Consider the following 23676-nt stretch of genomic DNA (forward strand, 5'->3'; position numbering starts at 1 on the left):
TACCTATTTATGTGCAGACACATCTTTTTCCCACATACCTACCTTTGTGTCGGAAGCTATGTGAGGAGGACAGCAGGGCGCTGCAAGTAGAACAAAAAATCACTTGAGTATAGGAATACCAGATGTGTGATGTCCCTTATTATGATGCCAGAGTCTCCCATGTCATCCTTAAGCTTTGCCACCAGTGGCTCCATCGCCAGGATGAAGAGGAGTGGTGAGAGTGGACTGCCTTGCTGCGTGCCTCTCCACACCCACCATTCATCAAACACCATCCCCCCACTTTGCACCTTAGCGCAGGGCACCATTCATAGGATCCTTACCCATTTACAGACAAGGGGACCAAGCCCCATCTTACGGAGCACAAACAGTAAATGTTGTCACTCCACAGTATCAAACGCTTTAGAGATGTCTACTGAAACCAGCGCCAAATCCTTTTCACTCCCTTGTATGGAGTGTATTACATGTGCAAGTCTTTGCAGGTAAAGAGCTGTGCTTCGCCCCAGCATAAAGACACACTGGTCTTAATGCACCAGCATCCCTACTACAGCAGTCACCCTTTCTTCTAGGACCTTACACAGTATTTTTGTGTATATGTTGAACTTGGTGAGAGGCCTGTAGGAGGACGGGCTTGTCACATCTTCCCCATGTTCTGTGACCATTCATACCACTCCCTCCCTAATGGTGGCGGGGCAGCATTCCACTGTCCTGCGTCTCATAAATACCTCAAGCAACGGCCCAGCCACCTGCACGGTGTAAGCTTGGTAGAACCCCACCGGGAAGCCATCACCCCCGGTGACTTCCCTCTATTCATCTTACCCATCGCTTTCCTGATCTCTTCTAGGGAGATGTCCACCTCCAGTTCGTCTCATAACATGGCCAGCAACATAGGCAGGTCCACACTTCCCAGATACCTGGGCACCAAAGCAGCGTCAGCCGCTGTAAGAAAGTGGCTCTATATATACACCGGACCAAAGTAAGGTAGAGGTATAACAGAGTTTAAAGTCAGATATGACCTTACTTAACCAACAGATATCAAAATATACTTTTCATAATGAGTGACTTTCATAATGAGTGACTTTGGGTAATTACTTTGCAGACATGCAATAGACTTAGTAGGTACAATAGTTACTGGGGTTGCTTTAGGCAACATAATTCTAAACACAACTTAACATTGAGCTCAATGTTTTTTTTTATAAAAATGCAATAGATTACTTTTAGGATTACTTTGCTAACCACAGGACTGGATCCTGGATTTAGTCCTGGAACCTAAGCTGTAAACAGTTAAGTAAAAGCGTTTTGGTTACAGTTGTACTTTTTAAAGGTTATAAATGTATTTTCAAAGTTGACAGAAACTTTTCAGAGAAAAACTAGCAATGTTATCCTATGGAAGGAAATTCAAGTCACAGGTAAAGTAGGTTCTCGTTACTTTTGTAATCCAGTACTGGACTCCTAGATCCAGCACTGGGACCTCTACCTAAGAGAGGTAAGTATTTACGTTTCAGCAGTTGGTACGATTTTTAAGGAATATTTGTAATTTGCAAAAATAGACGGAAGAAATTTAAGAGAAAAACAGTCAATGGTTTCCTATGGAAGAAAATGCAGGTAACTGGTAAGTACAGTTAAAATTACTTTTGCAGTTCAGCACTGAACTAGAAAGTACAGCACTGGTTTCTCTCCTGATCCCAGGTGAGTATTTTGGAAAAAAACGTTATTCGGCTGATTTTAGAGGAATATTTTAAAGTTGCAAAAATCGACACTTAGAAGGAAATTTCAGTGAAAACCAGTCAATGTTAGCCTATGGAAGGAAAGGGAGTTATCGGCTTTCAGGGGAGTACTCGACTGGTGAGGTTAAGGTTCTGGGCATAGACTCAGGGGTCTTCCAGGGTCGGAAAGCTACAGTTGGTACACCCTCAGCGGCACAGGGACAGCCGGGTGCAGAGAGAGCAGGCCCAATGCAATCCAGTGGAGGGTAGGGGACCTTTGATTGGTGGCTGCAATCAGGCAGGCCACACGGCTGTGGGAGCTGAGCTCCTGGTCACTTACTCAGGGCAAGTGGGGAAGTAGAGTAGGGTAATAGTTGCACTTCCAGCGGAACTCGGACGGCTGGGTACAGGGTGTGATCCGTTGGGCGCTCAATGTTATCAAATGGGAGAGTTACAAAGTGAACAAAGGCTGCAGGCTCGGGGACGGAGATGCGACCACCACTTCGAGAGGTAAGTTGGGTTCTTGGAGAATCAATAAATCAATCAAAACATTTATAGAGCGCGCTACTCACCCGTGAGGGTCTCAAGGTGCTGAAGGGAGGGGGGGGGAGTGCTGCTACTGTTTGAAAAGCCAGGTTTTGAGGTGTTTCCTGAAGGTGAGATGGTCCCGGGTCATTCGTAGGTGTGCGGGGAGGGAGTTCCACGTTTTGGATGCCTGGTAGGAGAATGATCTTTCTCCGGTGGTGGTTCTGCGGATCCGTGGGACGGTGGCGAGGGCGAGGTTGGCGGAGCGGAGTTGGCGGGTGGGAGTGTAGAATGAGAGGCGGTTGTTGAGGTATTCGGGCCCATGTCGTGGAACGCTTTGTGTGCGTGGGTGAGGAGCCTGAACGTGATTCTCTTGTTGACGGAGAGCCAGTGCAGGCTTCTCAGGTGGGCGGATATGTGGCTGTGGCGAGGGATGTCAAGGATGATCGTGCGGAGGCGTTCTGTATGCGTTGTAGTCGTTTCTGAAGTTTGGCTGTGGTTCCTGCGTATAAGGCGTTTCCGTAGTCCTGTCGGCTGGTGACGAGGGCCTGGGTGACGGTCTTTCTGGTTTCGATGGGATCCACTTGAAGATTTTCCGGAGCATGCACAGGGTGTTGAAGCAGGAGGATGAGACGGCGTGGACTTGTTTGGTCATCGTGAGGGAGGAGTCCAGGATGAATCCCAGGTTGCGTGTGTGGTCCGTGGGTGTCGGTGCGGTGCCCAGCGCCGTGGGCCACCAGGAGTCGTCCCAGGCAGGTGGGGATTGTCCGAGGATGAGGACCTCCGTCTTGTCTGAGTTCAGCTTTAGGCGACTGAGCTTCATCCATTCTGCGATGTCTTTAATTCCTTCCTGGAGGTTGGTTTTGGCGGTGGCTGGGTCCTTGGTGAGGGAGAGTATCAGCTGGGTGTCGTTGGCGTAGGAGATGATGTTGATGTTGTGTTTGCGTGCGATGGTGGCGAGGGGCTCATGTAGATATTGAAGAGTGTTGGGCTGAGCGAGGAGTCTTGTGGTACTCCGCAGATTATTTCGGTGGCTGCTGAACGGAAGGGAGGGAGGCGGACTCTCTGGGTTCTGTCGGAGAGGAATGAGGTGATCCAGTCCAGGGCTTTTCCTTGGATCCCAGTGTTGAAGAGGAGGGTTGTTAGGGTGCGATGGCATACGGTATCAAAGGCTGCCGAGAGGTCTAGGAGGATGAGGTCGGCTGTTTGGGTCCTGATGTCATCAGTGGCTGTGATGAGGGCAGTCTCGGTGCTGTGGTTTGCCGGAAAACCGGACTGGGAAGGGTCGAGTGTATTGTTAGCCTCGAGGAAAGCGGTTAGCTGTTTATTGTCGGTCTTCTCGATGACTTTAGCCGGGAAGGGGAGAAGAGAGATAGGGCGGATGTTCTTGAGGTCTTTGGGGTCCGCTGTGTTTTTTTTTGTAAGGGCGTTGATTCTGCGTGCTTCCAGTTCTCAGGGAAGGTGGCTGACGCGAAGGAGATGTTAATGACGTTCCGGAGGTGGGGTGCGATGATTGTGTCGGCTTTGTTGAAGATATGATGGGGGCATGGGTCAGAGGGGGAGCCGGAGTGGATGGAGTTCATGATGTTAGTGGTGTCTTCAGTGTTGATGGGGGTCCAGGCGCGGAGGGTGGTGATGAGGGTCTCTGGTTCTGTGACTGGAGGCGGAGTCTGGGATCCGAAGCTGTCGTGTATATCTGATTTTTCGGTGGAAGAACGTGGCGAGGGAGTTGCAAAGTTCTTGTGACGGTGTGATGTCGTTGTTGCTGGCGCTGTGGTTGGAGAGCTCTTTGACGATGTTGAAGAGTTCCTTGCTATTGTGGGAGTTGTTGTCTAGTCACTCTTTGAATGATGTCCTTTTGGTGGTTCGGAGCAGCTGGTGGCGTTCTTGAGGGCTGTCATGTTTTCTGTAGTTCGTTCATGGCGCCAGGTTTTTTCGAGTGTTCCGCATGATTTCTTTGAGTCTTTGAGGGCATCTGTGAACCATGGGATTTTCCTCTTGCCGGTCTTGCCTGGGTGGTTCTTCAGTGGAGCGAGGTCGTCGCTGCAGTTGGTGATCCATTGTGCGAGGTTGTGGGCTGCGTCGTTGGTGTCAGCGGTGTCGGATGGCGGGTTCTGGCTGAGCGATGAGAGGAGTTGGTCTGTGGTGATTTTGCTCCAGCATCTTCGGGGAATTTGTTGCGTGCGGTGGTGGGATGTGATCTTTTTGAAGGTGAAGTGGATGCATCTGTGGTCGGTCCAGTGTGGTTCGGTGGAGTGGCTGAAGGAGACGTGGTTGCTGGCGGAGAAGATGGGGTCAAGCGCATGTCCATCAAGGTGGGTGGGGGTGTTCACCAGTTGTTTGAGTCTGAGGTTGGCACGGTTGTCAAGCAGGGTGGCGGTGGTGTTGTTGTCGTTGTTTTTCTCCAGGTGGAAGTTAAAGTCTCCTAGGAGGATGTATTCGGGTGAGGCTAGGGCGTGCGGGCTGATGAAGTCAGCAATGGTTTCTCTGAATTGTGTGCGCGGGCCCGGGGACCTGTAGATGAGCGTTCCTCTGAGGGTGGTTTTGGGGTCGGTGTGAATCTCGAAGTGTAGGTGTTCGGCGGTGGGGAGTGTGTCTTCGGCGTTGGTCATGATGTTGATGGTGTTCCTGTAGATGATGGCGATTTCTCCTCCCGTTGGGTTGATGCGGTCCTTCCGGGTGATCTTGTAGCCGTCCGGGATGGCAATGTCGGGGCCGAGGAAGCGTTCATCCAGGTTTCCGTGAGGAAGGCGATGTCTGGTGCTGTTGTGTCGAGGAGGTCCCAGAGTTCGGCGGTGTGCTTGTGGACAGAGCGTGTGTTGAGGAGGATGCCTTTGAGGTGGTTGTCGTTGATGTTGGGTCCGGTGGGTGGTCTGCAGGTTTGGAGGCAGGTGAATTTGCAGGTTTGACAGGTGAAGGGTGTGCATCGGGGTGGCTCGGTAACAGGCGGGCTGTCGTCCAGTGTTAAGTGCGTTGAGGGCGGCGGGTCGTACTTCAGCCGGGAGGATTGGTAGCGGCGGGGTTCCGGCACTGGGCGCGGACGGGCGCAGACAGGCTTGCCTTAGGCGGCCTTCGGCGCGGACGCGCATCGGCCTGCATTATGTAGGGGTCGAGAGAGGGAGGAGCAGCTGGGAGGGGGGAGCAGGGGCCAATCTGGTCAGGGGGCGGGGCCGCAGGGGACGCAGCGGCGGGGAACGAGGGTGCAACGGCGGGGGAAGAGCACCGAAACAACAGTGGGACGGGCACAGAGCGCAAAAAGGATAAGAAAAATGAATACAAAAACACGGCAATACAATACAATGCAGCAGCAACAGTGGGTACAAAAAAGAAAGTAAGGAGGCAAAGCCTGCGAACATTGGACCACCAGGGATCGAACCGGCGGTAGCAGCGAGGTACAGAGATACGATACAGCACCAACAGGTCGTGCTAACGCGGTGGGGGAGCGACCTGGCCTGAAACCAGGGTCAAGGGTCGCTCCCTTAGCGTGCAGCGGTCTGCATTATGCAGGGGTCGATGGAGGGAGAAGCAGCTGGGAGGGGGGAGCGGGGGCCAATCGGGTCAGGGGGCGGGGACGCAGCGGCAGGGAACGAGAGTGCAACGGCAGGGGAAGAGCGCTGAAACAACAGTGGGACAGGCACAGAGCGCAAAAAGGATAAGAAAAATTAATACAAAAACACGGCAATACAATGCAATGCAGCAGCAACATTGGGTACAAAAAAAGAAAATAAGGAGGCCAAGCTTACGAACACTGGATCACCAGGGATCGAACCTGCGGTAGCAGCGAGGCACAGGGACACCGCACCAGCAGGTCGTGCTAACGCGGTGGGGGAGCGACTTGCCCACTTGCGCAGCGGCCTGCATTATGTAGGGGTCGAGGGAGGGAGGAGCAGCTGGGAGTGGGGAGCGGGGGCCAATCGGGTCAGGGGGCAGGACGCAGCGGTGGGGACGAGGGTGTAACGGCGGGGGAAGAGCATCGAAACAAATGGGACGGGCACAGAGCGCAAATAGGATAAGAAAAATGAATACAAAAACACTGCAATACAATACAATGCAGCAGCAACAGTGGGTACAAAAAAGAAAGGGGAGAAGAGGTGAGTACCCCAAAGTAGGGCACAAGGGGCCGTGGGGCGCTGGGTGCAGGGGTGTCTTTGGGTGTCGGGAAATCTTACCCTTGGCTGGTCGTGGTTGGGGGGGTCCCTGGTTCTGAGGCTGCAGGTGTCGTCTGGGTAGTCGAGGAGGGTCTTTGGGCACTGGACTTCGGGTCCCAGTCGCCGGGGGGACGTCCTCGTGGTCTTGGATCACTTGTGCACGGGCCGGGCTCGGCCGATGCAGAGTGGGCTGGATTTGCGGCTCCTGGCTGCCACCAGGGGTATGGTTGTTGGAGCAGAGCCTCTTCTCAGGGGAGTCTCTATCTTTGAGGGGGTCAAGGCAGGCTGGTCCTCCGGGTTTCCAAGGTTGCTGTCCGCAGGAGTCGTGGGGATTTTGCAGAGGCAGGTTCCAGGGTCGACAGGCCGTTAGGGCTGGGGCCAAGTCAGTGGGTGTCGTCCTGTTGTTAGCAGCTGCACGACTGGCCTTCTTCTTCTTGATCTCCTTTCTGGTTTTTTTATCGGATCTGAGGAAGGAAGGTTCAAGGTGCCCCTAAATACTGAATTTAGGGGCATTACAGGTATGGCAAGGGCAGGGACCTATAGGTTCCTGTCATGGGGTGGGTACACCCCCTAGCCTGCTCCTCCCCTGTGGGAGGGGGGCAGGAGCCTAGCTGTGATTGGGCAGGGCTCCCCATCTGCAAGATGACGGGAGCCCGGGGTTGTGCTTCACCTCGCCTCTCCCACCTGAGGGGTGGGGTTGGCACAGGCTGGCACACCCCCCTTCCTGACATAGGGTTTCCCACCAGTCTTCCCGCCAGAGTGGGTGTCAGAACTGGCGGGGGCCAGTTGCTGAGTACAGCAAGTGGCCTGGAGAAGCTGTCGAGGGCTGCAGGCCTTTGAAGCGTCCCCCTGCCCATCCTGAGGGGGGAGACCTAGCACCTCACCCAGGATGTGCATTGGGGCAGGCCCAGGAGAGCGGGGGGCTCTCCACCCAGGGGTCCAGCGACATGTCTTCTGTGTGGCAGCTTAGGCAGTCTCTCAATCCAGATGTGGATTGTAGGTTAGGTTTTCAGTGGGCATTTCTAAGATGCCCTCTGGTGCATTTTACATTAAATCCCACACTGTCATCAGCGCGGGTTTAATGTGCTGAGAAGTTTGATACCAAACTTGTCATTCTTCAGTGTAGCCATTATGATGCTGTGGAGTTCGTAATGACGACCCACCAGTACCATATACTCTTAATGGCATCACTGCACTTAGAGTGCCCAGGAATGGCCCTGGGTACTGTAGGGGCACAGGGCTTATGGCCCTGTGCCCACACCGCTGGCATAGGGCACCCAGCTAGAGGGGTGACTACGGTATGCCAGGGCAGTGGGTTTTGTGGGCATGGCACACAGGGATGTGTACCATGTTGACTCTCTGTTTAGTTCTGCATTTAGACACTCAGCCTGCAAATGCAGTGTGTGTGTGTGAGTGTCGGTGTGCAGGGCCCCCAAGGGTGGCACAATAAGTGCTGCAGCCATTAGGGGTCTTCTCTGGTCACCATGCCCTGGGTACCTAGGGTACCATTTACTAGGGACTGACAGGTGCCCAGAGATGCCAATTGGGTTTTGGTTTCAACACGGTTTTAGGGACGGAACACAGGCACTGGGCACCTGGTTGGCAGGAGCCCAGGGCACACTCAGTCAAAGCACATCAGCAGTTCAGCAAAAAGTGGGGGCATACCAATGCAAGAAAGATGGCATTTTCTCACAGCCGCCTCCCTTCCTCTAAAAGAGTCCCATAGGTGATCCCCTAAAGTGTCATTAATGAGTCGTTGGGAGGTGGCCATGGTCCTATCTCGATGACGAAGTCCCATTAAAGATTTCTGTTAGTCTCCCGCTTAAGCCACCAGGCCAACAACCTACTTGGTTTGTCCCCCTTCTGATGCAACTGTTGTCTATATTCCCAACGCTTGAACTTGTCCAGTCTGTTCCACGTGTCTCCCAAGCGCCTCTTAATAGCAACAACCGACCTCTCTAATCCAGTTCTACAGTGACCACTCTTTGGGCCTTTGCAAGCTCACTCTGTAATTGCTGGTGCAGACCACACACTTCACAAAACATTACCTGCGAATAACTGCATTCAGGACTTCCCATTTAGTACCCTTCCTGTATGTTGAGCCACAGTTACCCTCCAAGTATTCTGAGATCTTTTTGCCTAACATTTGCCTAAACGGTGCATGCAATAGGGAGTCTGTCAGCATTCGCCAATATCTCAGTCCATCCTGAACTCTTGCACCACTCCACTCCAGCAATAGAGGGGAGTGAATGGATAAAAACCTACACAGATGTATAGCCGACTTAACATCTGCCCTTACGTTTGCTGTACCCAGAGCTCGATCCAGTCGGCATTAGGTACCATGGGCGGCCGATTAACAAGAATAGCCCCTCCCTACTGGTTATTGTTCTTGCCACACGTTCTTACATCCCGGATTATGCATGATTTCACTCAGCACATCTACCATTCCAGGCTTAGTTGAGTCTATGGGGGGGTCATCTGTCCATGTTTTCATCCAGGACACAGTTAAAGTCCCCTATCCATAGTAGCCGCTCAACCATATTATCCTTCACCAGTGACTGCATTTTTGGGAAAAAAAATCCCTATCATCTACGTTGGTGGCATAGAGGTTCAGAATGGTGATGTCCACCCCATCCAGCACTCCCTGCTCCAAGACATACTGACCTGTATATCCGCCTCCATATAGATCAAGCAGAAGTAGACGCTGGGTGCCACCCAGATCTCCACCCTGCGAGCATAGAAAGAGAAGGTGGACGTCATCAGTTGCCCCCTCCATCTTTTCTTTAGTTTATCCGCCTCACTGTCTGGGAGGTGTGTTTCCTGTAAGCATGCGATACTCACTCCAATGTCTTAAATAGGAACGCACCCTGTATCTTTTCATGTAGCTACCCAGGCCTCTGAAATTCTATGTGATAAGCTTAAAATTCAGTATTATACAAGCGGTTAGTACCCCATCACCTTTTGCCTCTCTACCTCGTACTTCTCCATAAGTCGAGCATCTCCCTTCTTCCGCTCCACATCCATGTGTGCTTAACTCGAATATTCCATAGCATGGCATGTACCGTAACAGAAAAAACAATGAAACCCCTCCCCTTCACACTCCGGACGATCTTAAGACCACAGTAAATTAACTAGTCATGAACGCCCACCATCCTGTGCCAAACGAGCACAGAAACCACCTACCTCCACCTAAGTGTAATCCAACTGGTTGGCACACTGTCTAGAACCAGTCTCCAACCCTTGCACAGTAAAGTAAGTTATTCCCACTGATATGCAGGAGCGGGTGATGCTGGTGTTTTCCCCTACCCTGTCAGGGCAGAGTCCCACACCACGCCTCACTCCGGCTGCCCTAACAGTGCCCTAAGTTATTTCCGCGTAGGAGCTAATATGCAGCAGCAGCACTTGTCAAAGGCACACAGAAGTGATCGTCCAGATTGAACACCTCATAACAGAATGTTCCTGAGTCTCATGCAGCGTCTCTGTCCTGTGCTTCCCTCATCTCTTAAATGTACTTACACACCAGGACCATGGCCAGGTGGCCGCACCAAGAGTCAACCAGACTGGGATTCAGCAGTCTCTGATAGTCAGGACTGGACCCTCCTCCCCACTGCTTTGAATACAGATCAAGCTGGCATAGTATATCTGCACATCTGCAAGCGGGCCTTCCTCCTTCACTTCAGTTCGAGATTCCATATCACCTCTTGCTGTCAACTATTCTTGAGAATGCTCCATTTTGTGGCTCTTCGTGCCAACCCCAACCAGTCCTTAAAGAGATTCGTTCTCCAAGCGGTGCTTTTTCCCATTGTTAAAACTAGGCCCAAACATCCTTGGGTCAATCAAATGAATTGCTTTTACCCTGTGCGACCACCCGGAGCCGCGTGGGGAACAGCAGCAAGTTTCTGCTTGACTTCTACAAACGGCTTCCTCTAGGAATGTACTTTCTGGTATAATTTGGGAAAATAGAAGCATTGTGGCTTTCGTATTTCAGCGTTCTTGGGCCACCTAAAGGATGCAATCCTTGTCACGGTAGTTAAAGATTCATGCCATAAGGGCTCTCAGAGTGCCCCCCGGCTAAGGGTGCATCACCAGTGCTCTGTGTGCTCACTCAACTGTGTACATGTGGGACAGGTCCTCCGTCTTGAGATTAGGGATCCAGTCATTTAGGATGAATTCTGCTGAGCTCCCCTCTGCCTGCTCCCGGAACCCCACCAGACGCAATTTGTGATGATGGGACTAGCCTTCAGCATCCTGAACCCTATCTTCCAGCATCTTTGCTGTGGTTGTCAGTTTTGCAACGTGTTCCATGAGGTTGACAACATCCTGGCCCAGGCCGCCAATCATTTGCTCTGTAACCATCACTCTTTCTGACACATTTTGGAAGTTTGCATGTAGTAGTCCCACCTCATTCGCCACTGTGTCTATCTTGCCTTACAGTATGGTGCGAGACCTCTGAATTGCTTCCAGGACTCGCGTCTTTGCCTTGGGCCTAAACAGCTTATATCCTTCATGTATGCGGTCCCGGCAGCACGTCGCCGGCCCACTGCGGGCAAGCCCTCCGGCATCTTCTTCCACACCTGGGTGCTGTAACACATCCTCAGGCGAACCGAGGGATCAGTTCCCTCATCACTGCACCACAGCCATGGTCTGGCCGCTCGGCAGCAGCTCTGGGGATGCTAACTGTGCTAACTCATGCAAAAGGTGAGTTTTGTGGTGCAATCTGTTTTTCCAGGCATACAAAGACTACTTGAGGAAAGAAACTCATACCTGGCCGTTTGCTAGCACACCTCAAGATCTGAGTGGTTAGTTAACATTAAACTATTGAGGAATAGACCTATGGTTTGAGAGGAAGCTAATCATGTCAACTTTTGATTCTGGGACACATTCAGCAGGAGCCGCTATGCCCTGCCAAGACTTGGAGGCAGTCAATAGATAGGAAAATGTAAACATTTTTAAATTGGTAAATTAAAATGCTAAATTCCGTGCCTAAAATATCTAATTCTCACATCTAAGACCTTCTTACAGAGATTAAGCATAATACCATAGTCAACCCACCTCTTAAAACATTCACTAGCTGATTTATATGATGCGCTTTACGTGCAGCTTACATGGAACTGTATTCTCATCTCACTTGTGGTCTGGGGTGTGTGTGTGTGTGTCCCAACTTGCCCCTGAGCAGGCATCAGATCAGGGAGCATCCACACAAGAGTTCGTTCCACCACATTGTGACTCTCAGAAATCGCTGATTTTTTGGATCCCACCATTGTCCTTACATTGCTTGGCACTATCAGATCTGAAACTTGCTCCAGACCAAAAATGCCCAGCAGAGCTCTAGGCTTTTCTTAGCACTCAAGCCCCAAAACCTTCAGATAATTGAGGTAGACTCTTGAAGTGTCGTAGGTATGCCCACTGGTGCCTGTTAATTCTCCATTCATGAGGCAGAGTAATTTCTGATAGAGCCTCCCAACCACAGATTCCTCACCTTTTGAATTTTCCCCAAGTGTCAGACTGGATATGGAAACTTTTGAGCCGTATGTCTCTGCACCGGTAGTTGGTGCAGTGTAGCTAGGCACGGACGCCGTTCAGCTCAAGAAGTGACTTGGGGGGGCTATATAGGCGGCACTCTTGCAGTCTGACATCAGTTCCTTTCTTTTCATGCTCCAGGAGCGGATTCTCTTTTTCAGTGTGCATGGCAAACATCACCTCTCAAGACAAGAGCATTTAAACTCTGCAGGGACTGTTGCAAACAAATGTCTCTGACAGATATCCGGTTTGCATGTGGTGCCTAGGGCTGTGCCACGACTCTAAGGCCTGCAGTGACTGCATGTCCATAAACCCTTACAAGACCACACAGCCAAGCTCTGTTGCTAAGCACAGGACGATTTTGTGACTAGACCGGTCCAAGTCTAAGGGTCTGGCCTGGTCCTGTTCTCGGTCCAGAAGTTGCAGGAGTTGATCCCTGAGGTCAGTCATCATCGCACACCAAGTCTTTGGGTAAGTTGAAGAAAAAAAACACAAATCCAAGTTGGATTCCCGCCAGTCTCACACTTCTGAGAAGGCGCAGGGACGTCACCATGCCCCTCAAACTGCAGTTAAACACTTTATTCCACAGTATACAATCACACACTGCAAATGACATCATACTTTTCACAGCACCACACCCTGACGCCTCCCAGCATATTACGCAGACTGTCTAGAGTCCACCTCAGAACCACCGGGGTCCTAATGCATATAACACTGTACTGATGAAGTCCAGTAACCGAGATGTATTTTAAATAGGTTTATTTAGTCATAGTTGTAGGTTTTGGACCCTATCTTTTCCAACATCACTGACCTTACAATCCTAGGTCCTACCCCGATACCATGGTCTGATAACTTCCTAATAATGCTGAACTGGCGACTTTCCATCCTTGCCCGCCCCAGACCACCATCCAGTAAACCTACACGCTCCTGGGCTAAATTAGACCCAGAGAAATGTAAGTATAACTTGGAGCTTTCTCCTCCATCATTAGTCCCGGATCCTGCTTTAGCCGACGCAGAGTTCTCTAAATGGATTGGAGAGACATTGGATAAAACTCTCCCGAAATTATCCACCTGCAAACCACCTCGCCCTGGTTCACCGAGGAAGTGTGCCTCGTAAAAAAGCTCTGCAAAAAAACAAAGAGAATGTAGGAAAAATTTTTATCCCACCAAAAAGCTAGAATATAAACTCATGATCCTTAAATACAAAAAAGCCCTCAAAGTGGCACAGTCCAATTAATTCGAAGAAAAAATTAGACTATCTGCCAATTCTTCTAGGGAGACCTTCCAAATTGCAAAACAACTCCTAAAAATCCCCGATCGTCCCTCCCCTGTGGAAGCTTCGGTCAGCCGGTGCAATGAATTAGCCGAGTTTTTCGATTCTAAGGTTAAAAAAATTCTTACCTCCCTTCCCTTACAATCACCGGACAATTCACCCCCTCATTACGTACCTAGATCTGCACCCCAAACTCTGGAGCCCCAGCTGAATCTGTTCCTCCCTACAACAGTAGAGACACTATCCCCAATTTTAACAATCAATAAAAAGTGGATCCCCATTGGACCCCGCACCCTTTAACATCTTAAAATCAGTCGCCCCAACCATCTTGCCTCTCATGGTGAATCTAATTAACATCTCGCTTTCCCATGGTATTGTTCCACCTAGCTGGAAAAAGGCAACTATTAAGGCACTGATCAAAAAACCACACCTTGATCCCCTAGACCTAAGCAATTTTCGACCGATCTCCCTCCTACCAGGCATCAGTAAGATCGCAGAAAAATATGTAAATCGTCAACTTTCCGATTACCTGGAAGCCAATGGCCTTCTTAAACCCTCACAGACTGACTTTAGACCAGGCCAGAGTATGGAGACTGCGATGTTGGCGGTGATCGAAGAGGCAAGAACGATTATCGACTCAGGAGGATCAGTGGCAGTGATCCTCCTGGACCTCAGTGCGGCCTTCGACACCGTCAACCATTCCACACTGGTCCACAGGCTCAAGGAGTTGAACATCTTAGGGCCTGCCCTATCCTGGCTGGAATCCTTTTTGAGGGACCGTTCCTTTCAGGTTACGGATGGTAATTTCACCTCCAAGTCAACACCTATACACTGCGGGGTCCCTCAGGGCTCATCCCTGAGTCCGACCCTTTTTAATGTGTATATGTCCCCTCTCGAGAAGATCGTCGCCCCATTTGGGATTAAGCTTTTAACCTATGCGGACGACAACCAGCTGGTGGTATCCCTTAATCAGCATGACCATTCTCCCACTGACCTCTACACTTGTCTTAGTGACATAACAAAATGGATGGATAGGTCACACCTTAGGCTCAATAGCGAAAAGACTGAGATCATGGTCCTGGGCAACCAGTCACACTTTCGCCCAGAGTCCCTGTGGCCTCCCTGTATGGGCACACCCCCTATCCCTAAGCATGAAATCAAGAGCTTAGGGATTTGGCTGGACGAGGGTCTTAACTTTTCCACCCAAGCGAGGAAGACGGACCGAACTTGCTATGGTCTTTTACGGACCTCTAGAAAAATCCTCCCCCTGCTCCCTGCAAAATCCCCAAAATTATTGATTCAGGGCCTTGTGATGTCCCGATTGGACTATGGTAACGCCCTGTGTCTAGGGGCCCCTAACAAGGTGCTGGCAAAACTCCAGACTGTGCAAAACACCGCCGCCCGCCTTCTCACAGGGACACACAGCCGTTGCTCGGCCAAACCAGCCCTCAAATCACTGCATTGGCTGCCTATCCAAGAAAGGGTGAATTTTAAAGCCCTTTGTACCACCCATAAAATTCTGCACAGAAAGGCCCCACCCATCCTAAAGGACCTTATTGCCCCCCACAAAACCATTAGAACCCTTCGTTCCTCACTTTCAAACTTGGCAACAGTGCCCAGAGCTAGGAAAGCCCGCTCTGGAGGCCGACTGTTCTCGTACAATGCTTCCAAACTGTGGAATGCACTCCCCCCAGACATCCGAGTCCAGCCCAACCTTCTTGCTTTTCGTAAGGCACTTAAGACTTGATTGTTTCCCTAAATCCAATTTCCCTCTCAACCTCTTCTGATCTATCACTAGCGCTGGGACGCTCACGGGCAGCCATGCGCTTTACAAATCTGTAAATAAATAAATAAATAAATAAATAATAAATAAATTGGTAAGTATATGTAGAGGAGCCCCACCCGGAGCAGCCTGTCTGCTTCTTAGCCCATACTCAAACTGTGACCCTTCACCTCACAGGCACCAAACATTCCATTTATCATCACCACAACATATTCCATCACTTGTTTCCTCCTCCTTTTGCCATTTCTCAGCAGGACCTTAACCTGGTCTACGCGTATTCTCCCTGTGAGCCGCTTCACAGCTATTACATGTGACTCCTCACCCTTAAGACAGTGTTCTTCATCTCCATCACTTTGGCACTCCGGGTAAGTGAGGTTCAAGCTCTCTGTGTTAACCTGCCTTTTTCCCAGACAAACTAGTTCTGCAGACACGAGAATCCTTCTTGCCAAAAGTTGTGACACTAAATCACATCAGTCAGACCATCACCCTGTTTCTTTATATGCTTTGCCTCATCCCTCTAAAGAGGAACAGACTTGCTCGCTTGAATCCCAAAAGAGTGCTGAGCTTTGACATCAATCAGACTAGAGAAAACCAGGTGGATGATAAACTCTTAGTGGGGTTCCCTGGAGGGAAAAATGGTAAGGCCTTGCAGTAACAGACTATCTCCTGCTATATCGAGCCCTGCAACGAGATCTGCTATGCACTTACCAAAAAGCAGCCTGCAGAAGATGTGTAAGCATATTGCACCAGGGACAAAGCTGCTATCCTGGACATCTGCGAGGCAACTACATGGGTGTCACACCATAGGGTCACAAATAACTAATGTCTGGACATCCAGGTTCACTGGTAGGGGCGTTTTGCACGCTCAGTCCTACAGGATTTATTGGTTTCAGCCAATTCACAAACCCACCTCCTATTAGGTACTGCTCTGGTATCTATTCAAAAGGTAAGGATTCTGTGTTTACATGTCTGTGTCAAATCTTGGCAGGTACCGCTCACCAACGGTGTGCCCCAGGGGTCATCATTGAGCCCAACATTGTTTAACATCTACGTTGCCCTCTTGAGGCAGATTGTTCAAAAGTATGGTTTTGAAATAATATTGTATGCTAATGATATGGAGCTGATCATGTCTATGAAACAGGACATTGTATTGAGAACATTAAGCTTCTCTTCCCAAAGTGTATGATGGATATTGCTGCTTGGATTAAAAAATGTACGTCTTGCTGTGTGGAAGGGCGCAACATTTATGGTCTTTGGACTGGTGATTTGCGGAATTAAGTACCGCCCCATCCCCCAGTCATTCAGCAAAAATTTAGGAGTAATAATTGACCTGGAACTGTCAATGAAAAACCTTGTAGCCGCAACGAGTGGGACTTGTTTTGTGATTATGCTTATCCTAAAGGAAAGTCTTTCCCTGGCTCCGGCTAGGAAAACACTGGTCCAGGCACTGACCATGGGTCGCCTGGTTTGCAGCAAAACTTTGCTTATGGCAGCAAATGACAACCTTTTAACAAAACTTCAAGTCATACAACATTCTGCTGCCCCACTGGTCTGCAACCTCCCTGCAGGCTCTCCTTTGGCCCCTATTTTCAGGTCCCTCCTCTCGCTACCGATCAGAAAGTGCATCTGTTTGAATACATGCTGTATCGTCCACAAAGCTTCACTAGGAAGATCTCTGCAAGGACAAACTATGCTACTACCGTTCTGTATGCACACTCCGGTCTTGTGATAAGGTTGTTCTAGGTATCCCTTGAATTGGTGCCTCAAGGTATGGAGGCAGAGCTTTCTCTTATACTGCCCTGAGACCTTAGAATCAACATCCTGATGATCTTTGTAGCTTCGTGGATTTCACCCAATTTAGGAGACTACTGAAAACTTAGTTATTTTGATAATTGGATGCGTTACTCGATCAGGCCTAACCCCAATATACACCTCTGGGTGTGATTTGTTGTGCTCTGTAAATAGATACATCATAACATCAAAAGAACAAGTTCCTTATCTTCAGTAACTCTTTCCGGTAAAGACTCTGTTTAACTACAGATTCCTCACGGACCCTCCTATACTACCAGTTCTGTGAATTGGTCTCTACCCATTAGTAAAATCTCCAGTTTAGGAACCTGCATACTTGTCAAAGCCAATTTACTTTTGGAGCTCTGTGTCTGGCGGCGCGGGCAGCTTTGAAAGCAACTGATGTCAGCGTGCGAGGGTGGGACCCATATAGGCCTTGCACATAATTTCCAGAACGTCATTCATATGGAGCCGCACATCACCACTTACCGACGTGCATCAGTTTTGCTCAATTTTCCCTGATATAGTCTGATGCCTGGGAAATATTCAAAAGGTGAGGAATCTGCAGTTAGATAGAGTCTCTACCAGAAAAAGCATTACCAAAGGTACATACCTTGTTAATTACGATCATGGTTTTGTTAGGACAGCCTGAAGAAGATTCTCCCTCTGGTGAAGGTGAATGGGAGAATCTATAGAAAGTTCAGTAGAATCTGAAGCCAGACTTTGTGCCTTCTAGAGAGGAGGAACCAGAATGTTCCTTATCTTCTGTCTTCTAACCTGTAATATTAGCATGGTAAGTATGACAGAAAGGGGACACATATATAGCTTCACCATGCTTTGTATTCAGCGTAACTCTTCTGGGACGTGTACTTTCAGGTCTGGCCTCCAACTGTTGAACTGGACCAATTGAGTGTGAACCAAGGAGGCAAATTATTTCACGTGACAAGGGCCTTTGTGGGTCATCAATGCTTAGAATGTCTACACAAGTAACTGTCAACCCTTTTCACTATATATTGAAGCCTCCACTTATAAATCTGGTGATTAAGGCAGAAGTGTGAGTAGTTCTTTGCAAACTGGGCCAGGACCTGTTTTCCCGTCTGACTGACGTGGTTGGTGTAGGTGTACCAGACAGCTCACTTGTTGTATACCAGGAGGAAGATGCAACACTGGACTCTGCACCCCCACCCCATGCACTTCACTGCCAAAGAGCCTATGTTCAGCTTCAGCATGTTAACATTGTGTTCTCATACCCGAGAGGACCTTCTGGTGGGTATCCATCCATACAGAGGCAGAGAACCTGCCCTGCTGGCTCTGATCTTGACTGTGTCCAGAAACGTTACAATATCAGCCCTTCCATTCCAAATCCTAGTATGATATAACCAACACGGAAGCTCTAACTATAGATAATTTGATAGGAGAAATATCCAAGAGTAAAAGATGCATCTTGATATGCTGCAGGAACTTGTAACAAAAGGTCCTACCAAATATGGCATAGCTGGAACACAAGAGAAAGCCTACATCCTCAGTCATCTCCATCACCTTTAGTGTGCTGCCATAGGTCATTGTTGTTGATGATGGTGATTTGGAGGATTTTCCTCTGACCAGGGTTGAAGGTCTGGGCTTTGTTGGTGATGGTCACATTACCATCAGTCTAGGCATTGGGACCTGTAGATCCATATTAACCGACAACCTCATCAAGGCACAACAATGACACACTACCTCCGAATCTCCTCCACAGTGACTCAAAATCGCCCTTAGCTAATTTAGACATGGATACCATGCACCTGCCCAAAGCTTGACTATAAGAATACTGGCTTCCTCTTGTCGCCAGCAGCTCTAGAAATCACAGATTTAAGCTTGGGTGTCTGGCATCAGCCTATATAGCTTCAAACTATGCTAAATGTAATCTTGACTCAGACCTTTCAGGCTATCTTCTGAATCAGAACAACAGTGCAAGTCCTGCTCACATCTCATCTGAATAGAGACAACACTCTGCTCAAAGATATCCAATATACCACTCTAGCACCCCTGAAAGGCATCCTACACTCTGCCACACATCTCAACAAGAACTTGATGAAAACACATTACCCAAACAATCAAGGAGCTGCATTGATTTCCCCTACAGTCATCTTTATAACCAGCTCCAATAACGCTGACAAAGTGACACATCCAGCTAAAAAGTACTGCTACATACATGCATAAGCAACACAAATTAAGAACAATTCTGTAGGGAACATTTTAGGTGGTAGCTTGCCTCCACCCGAATTCCTTAGCAAGTGTTTTTCTTTCTGCCGAACCAAAATGTTTTTCTAAGATCCGAATTGGTTTGTCTAAATGTATAGGCAAATTGAAATTAAACCTGTTTTTAGCAGTTGCATGCCAAATCAATCGACTGTAGCTTTGGACAAAAAAAAAAAAAAAGCTATACGACTCTAAAGTGAAAATGTGACAAAATCGGTTCGAACTTAATTCAATACTTCGATCTTTGTCCTAGACAAGGCTGAAACCATATTGTACTTTCATGCTCATTATTCCTAATGAAGATAGCATAGACCTATTTCGCTGGACAGTTGGAGAAAAAAAACTGAATTCTGTCTCGCAGAGATAGCAGTGGACCACAAGTGAGACAGTCTCCCCATTCGAACAGAACACTCAGGGACGAAATCAGTACAATCACTAAATAAGCCAGTAGAGGGGGAAACATTGTACTAATAAATCTTGAGCGATTAAAAAGCCTTCAGACTTTTTGATAAACAAGAGTTATTGGAAATTCTAAATAGTTGGGTGGTGTACTGCCAATTTTACAAGAACGAGGAGATAATAACTTGGGTATGAAGAGTACATATATTGAGACAATCCAAGAGGTTTTGTGTTGAATTTGATGTCAAATACCATTCAACTTACTTTCAACGTGTTACATGCAAAATGTATGCATTTATGTAAAAACAAAGTGTAGGTTCACCTTATCATATAAGTGTGTTTACATTTCTTATAAAACAAAATAATACTGTCATAACATGTTTCAGGATGAATTCCTCTCTACCTTTCATTTAGGTACGATCAAGACAGTGGTCATGACAGTGGAAGTGAAGATGCCTGCGATGACTCATCACAGCCCTTTACTCTTGTTACCATAGGAATGGACAAACTATTTATTCCAAAAGCATCGAATGTCTCCAGTGACTATGAAAACAGAGTTCTTCCTTTGCCATCTCGCATAGGTGTTTGCCTTGAATATGAAAAAGGCATGGTTGGTTTCTATGATGCAGATAGTATGAAATGTCTTTATGAACGAAAAGTAGAGTGCTCGGGCATGATGTATCCAGCGTTTGCAATGATGGGTGGCGGAAGAATAAAGCTCGAAGAATTAATTTCCATGAAGCATTTGGAATACCCAGATGAAATGTAATAAATAGAAATATCTACAAGATACTTTACTGCAAGTGGCCCCGTTGCCTTGATGCTCATATCTCATACATTACATTTTATCTCCTTCATGCAGTCTGGTGGATTCTTCTTTCTCTTGTACATAGTATTCCATTGTGAACTAAGTCAAATGATAACAGTAAACCATCTACATTGTTTTATTTTTCCAGAGTGGGTATGAATTTCTCAAATCTTGTGGTCGAGCAAAAAATGGTACATATACTAATAAAGATTTTTGAGATTTTGATAACTAAGAACCGACAGTGAAACTCTTGGAATGTTCTACAAACATTAGACTGTCCATCTTACATGTTGCGATTGTAATACAGCCATTCCATTCGTGTACTGCATTGATGTGGTTAGCGATTGATGGCTGTTGACTTGCTGATTTCACAGATGCTTTTAAAGATGCAGGGTGCTTAATGTAACCTAAAAATCGGGCACTTAGAAAGGTATTTTCACACGTTGCTTTAGAAGAATACACACATTCTAAATTTCACAAGTAAAAGCAAGGCAACTCTCATACTTGAAATTAATGTATTTTATGATCTCACACTATTATTTATCTAACACCTATTTGTGTTTTGAGACTTTAATAAATGACTTGTGTGTTTTTGTAAATGTTAGCTCTGAGCCATGCCCACAAATGTCTATTTTTACACATAGCTCTATCTGTATGTTTGAAATATATATATATGTTGTAGACTATTTGTTTTGTTGTTTTCCCTTTTGAAAAACCTAAAGAAAATGTTATTTACCTAATGTAGCAAGAACCAGGCTCCTCTGTTGCAGGTTGTAAGAGTAACTAAATCGATATTGACAGGTTTGCTTCATGGAGGAAACAGTTGCTTTTAGTTTAATTTACAGTTTGAAAACGTAAACCAACAAGCTTCATTGTATTAGATGGATTGAATTTTATTTCCTGTTCATTTGCTCTTAATCTTCTTAAACTTGTTTGGCTAGAGGCAGTTTTTAAATATTTGTTGATTTTCTCAGTTCAATAGTGCAGAAAAATAGCCTCCTCAAATATGAAGTGTCTGTTCATTATCTACTTAACAAGTATGAATATGTAACAAGTGTGTTTCGTATCTTGCTTTAGTGCACGGGGTGGCAGGCTATAGTTACCCAGTGTCATGTAGATTCAGCCTCTTTGAACATTAGAATACATATATCACTCTAGCTGCTGATTTCATATTTAGTTGATGCAAATCTGTTTCAAATGAGTAAAGAGAAAGAGGTCAAATGTATTACAAAACGACTACTAAAACATAATTTATTATAGTATGTTTATTTTTTCATCAACATGACAGAAGTACATCCGAATGTCTGAATGTCTATATTTGTTTCTGTGTGTACGTATATACATGTAAAACTATATATATAAAGAGAGAAAGACATGTAGATACATGCATGTATATAAATCTCTACCTGTTTCATTTTCTTAACATGTAACACAAATGCATCAATTGTATACTCTTTTGGTGTTTGTTTCTTCTTTCCGTTTCATGTAAGATCAAATGTTTACTAAGTTGAAATGTATTTGACATGGTTTTGTGATCCAAACGGTACATTGGAAGTGAACTTTCGTCCCTCTCATTCTTTGAACATTACTTTTTTTAATATTAAAGAGCACTTTACAACATACACTAAGCTAACACTATGAAGTGTTGTATTGTGTGATATTGCTGCTAAAGTAGTTTTCCTGTAACAACTTGTGTTGCAAAACCTTAAATCCCTGTACAGATGTAAATTATGTAGTAGTTCATGAATGTCTAAAGCTGTAAAAAAAAAAAGACAAGCTTGTTTGTCGATATTCTAAGGTGTACATTTGCGTTCTTATTATGGTTTGAGTTTTATAAAATAAAGCTATTTAAAAGATGGTTGTTCAGTTGGGCTGACTGTTTTCAAGACTGTGGAGTGGTTCTTTATATCACCTTTTACAAATAACTCATTGTAAATTAATCAAAACATGCGACATAATCCTTGACCGATGTCTCTTTTACACACAATTAAGATATATGAAATTCATTATGGGGCGAGTATGGCAACTATGCTAAAATTAATCCTCACCTACTTACTTGGAAAAATGTTGACAGGCCAATAAGTGAGACATAAATGGCAGTTTTGCAGATTGCCTGTCCAGAATATTTCTTGAGAAATGCTAATTTATTCGGTGTGTCTTGTCACTTTGGTCACATTATTGCAGCCCTCACAGCTATTAGTGGAGTTTCTGGAAGGACAAGAGTTTTGCCCTTTCCTTTTGTTCTTGTGTTAGCCAAAACCTTTTGATTTTATTAATGTTATATGTGTAATATGCTTCGTTATAGGGGTTTTCAGGCAGTCCTCTTTATCCATTAATATGTAATTGTCATTCACGCCCCCCAGCACACACTAGCATATAGCATGGGGTAGTGAGGGAGCCCACGTCAACCATTGACTACCTTCACTGGGGATGACAACATTTTCACTTTCACAAGGAGCACATCAACACACAAAGTAGTCCCCTAATGTGCCAAGGAGTACTATGCATTGTGTGCTCTTTAAGACCAAAATAAATGACAAAATAAAACAAGCATTGACATTTCCAAAAGGCAGGTAGCCAATTCCAGTCTATTACTCTGGCAATGCTTGCTATTTTTGGAAAGCTACCCTCAGCTATATTAAGGCAGTTGCCATAATTGCAAAAACACTCATCCTCACTCAGACCTACACCGAGCAGAATAGCACATTGGCTATTAATAACCACTACATCTTAAAATAATCTTTCCTGTTTGCACTCAGAATTCCAAGTTATTCCCTCGCCCCACAAATTGCCATCTACCGGCCCAACACCTTGCTTTGTTTTTTTAAGTTCGTTTTTGTGAGAACATGGTAGCTGCACACTATTACAGGGTTGCTTGCTTTACTTTCTTTTTATGGCAGCCTGCACATGCTTTTATTTTTTGATGGAGGTTTCTCACCCCCAAAAAGCAGGGTTTAGGTCAGAAGCAGATGTTGGTCACAGACCCACGAGGCTTCTTTATCTGCTGCCTCATCACCAAACACTACTCTAAGTTCGGCAACAGATGCTCCCTGTTGCATCCAAAGGGAATCTTGAAGTGGGAAGGTAAACATTGTCGCTAAATACAAGAAGTGGTAGCAGTCTCATTCCCAGACACAAGGTCTGGCGCAGTCCTATTCTTGCTCCCTATCTTCTGGTAAGGCCGGAGTAAATTGAAGGACCAGTCCAGGCCCAAATGTAAAAATTTGAAACACTGCTTCCCTCCTCTGCGCTTCTCACACACTTGCAAGAAGTGCCGCAGTTTGTGGCCGAAAGGGCTCAAGAGGGCTTTGAGATCGGATTCAGACCTGGATCTGAAGCCTGTTTGCTGTGATTTCTACAGGCCATCGTCGATCAGATTGTGGATTTCAAAGGTAATGCGAGGCTGCACCTTTTAAAAATGGTTCAAACTCCTCTGGTATGCCTTTGGGTACCACGATCTGTTAAGGCCGCCAGTTGGTGTTCTGCTG

At 46.9% G+C, this 23676-nt stretch overlaps 1 protein-coding gene across 2 annotated transcripts in view; it reads left to right on the forward strand.

Annotated features, from left to right (window-relative positions):
* TRIM36 (tripartite motif containing 36) overlaps nt 1-22046 on the forward strand; it is a 589030-nt gene extending 566984 nt beyond the window's left edge. For both annotated transcript variants that reach the window (XM_086961040.1, XM_086961041.1), the window contains exon 10: nt 19795-22046. In XM_086961040.1, the coding sequence (XP_086817166.1) occupies nt 19795-20149 (355 nt within the window). In that variant the 3' untranslated portion in view covers nt 20150-22046. The remainder of the gene's footprint in view (nt 1-19794) is intronic.
* The last annotated feature ends 1630 nt before the right edge of the window (nt 22047-23676 follow it).

Source organism: Lissotriton vulgaris, chromosome 3_1 (genome assembly GCF_964263255.1).
Source record: "Lissotriton vulgaris chromosome 3_1, aLisVul1.2, whole genome shotgun sequence".
NCBI classification, from domain to species: domain Eukaryota; kingdom Metazoa; phylum Chordata; class Amphibia; order Caudata; family Salamandridae; genus Lissotriton; species Lissotriton vulgaris.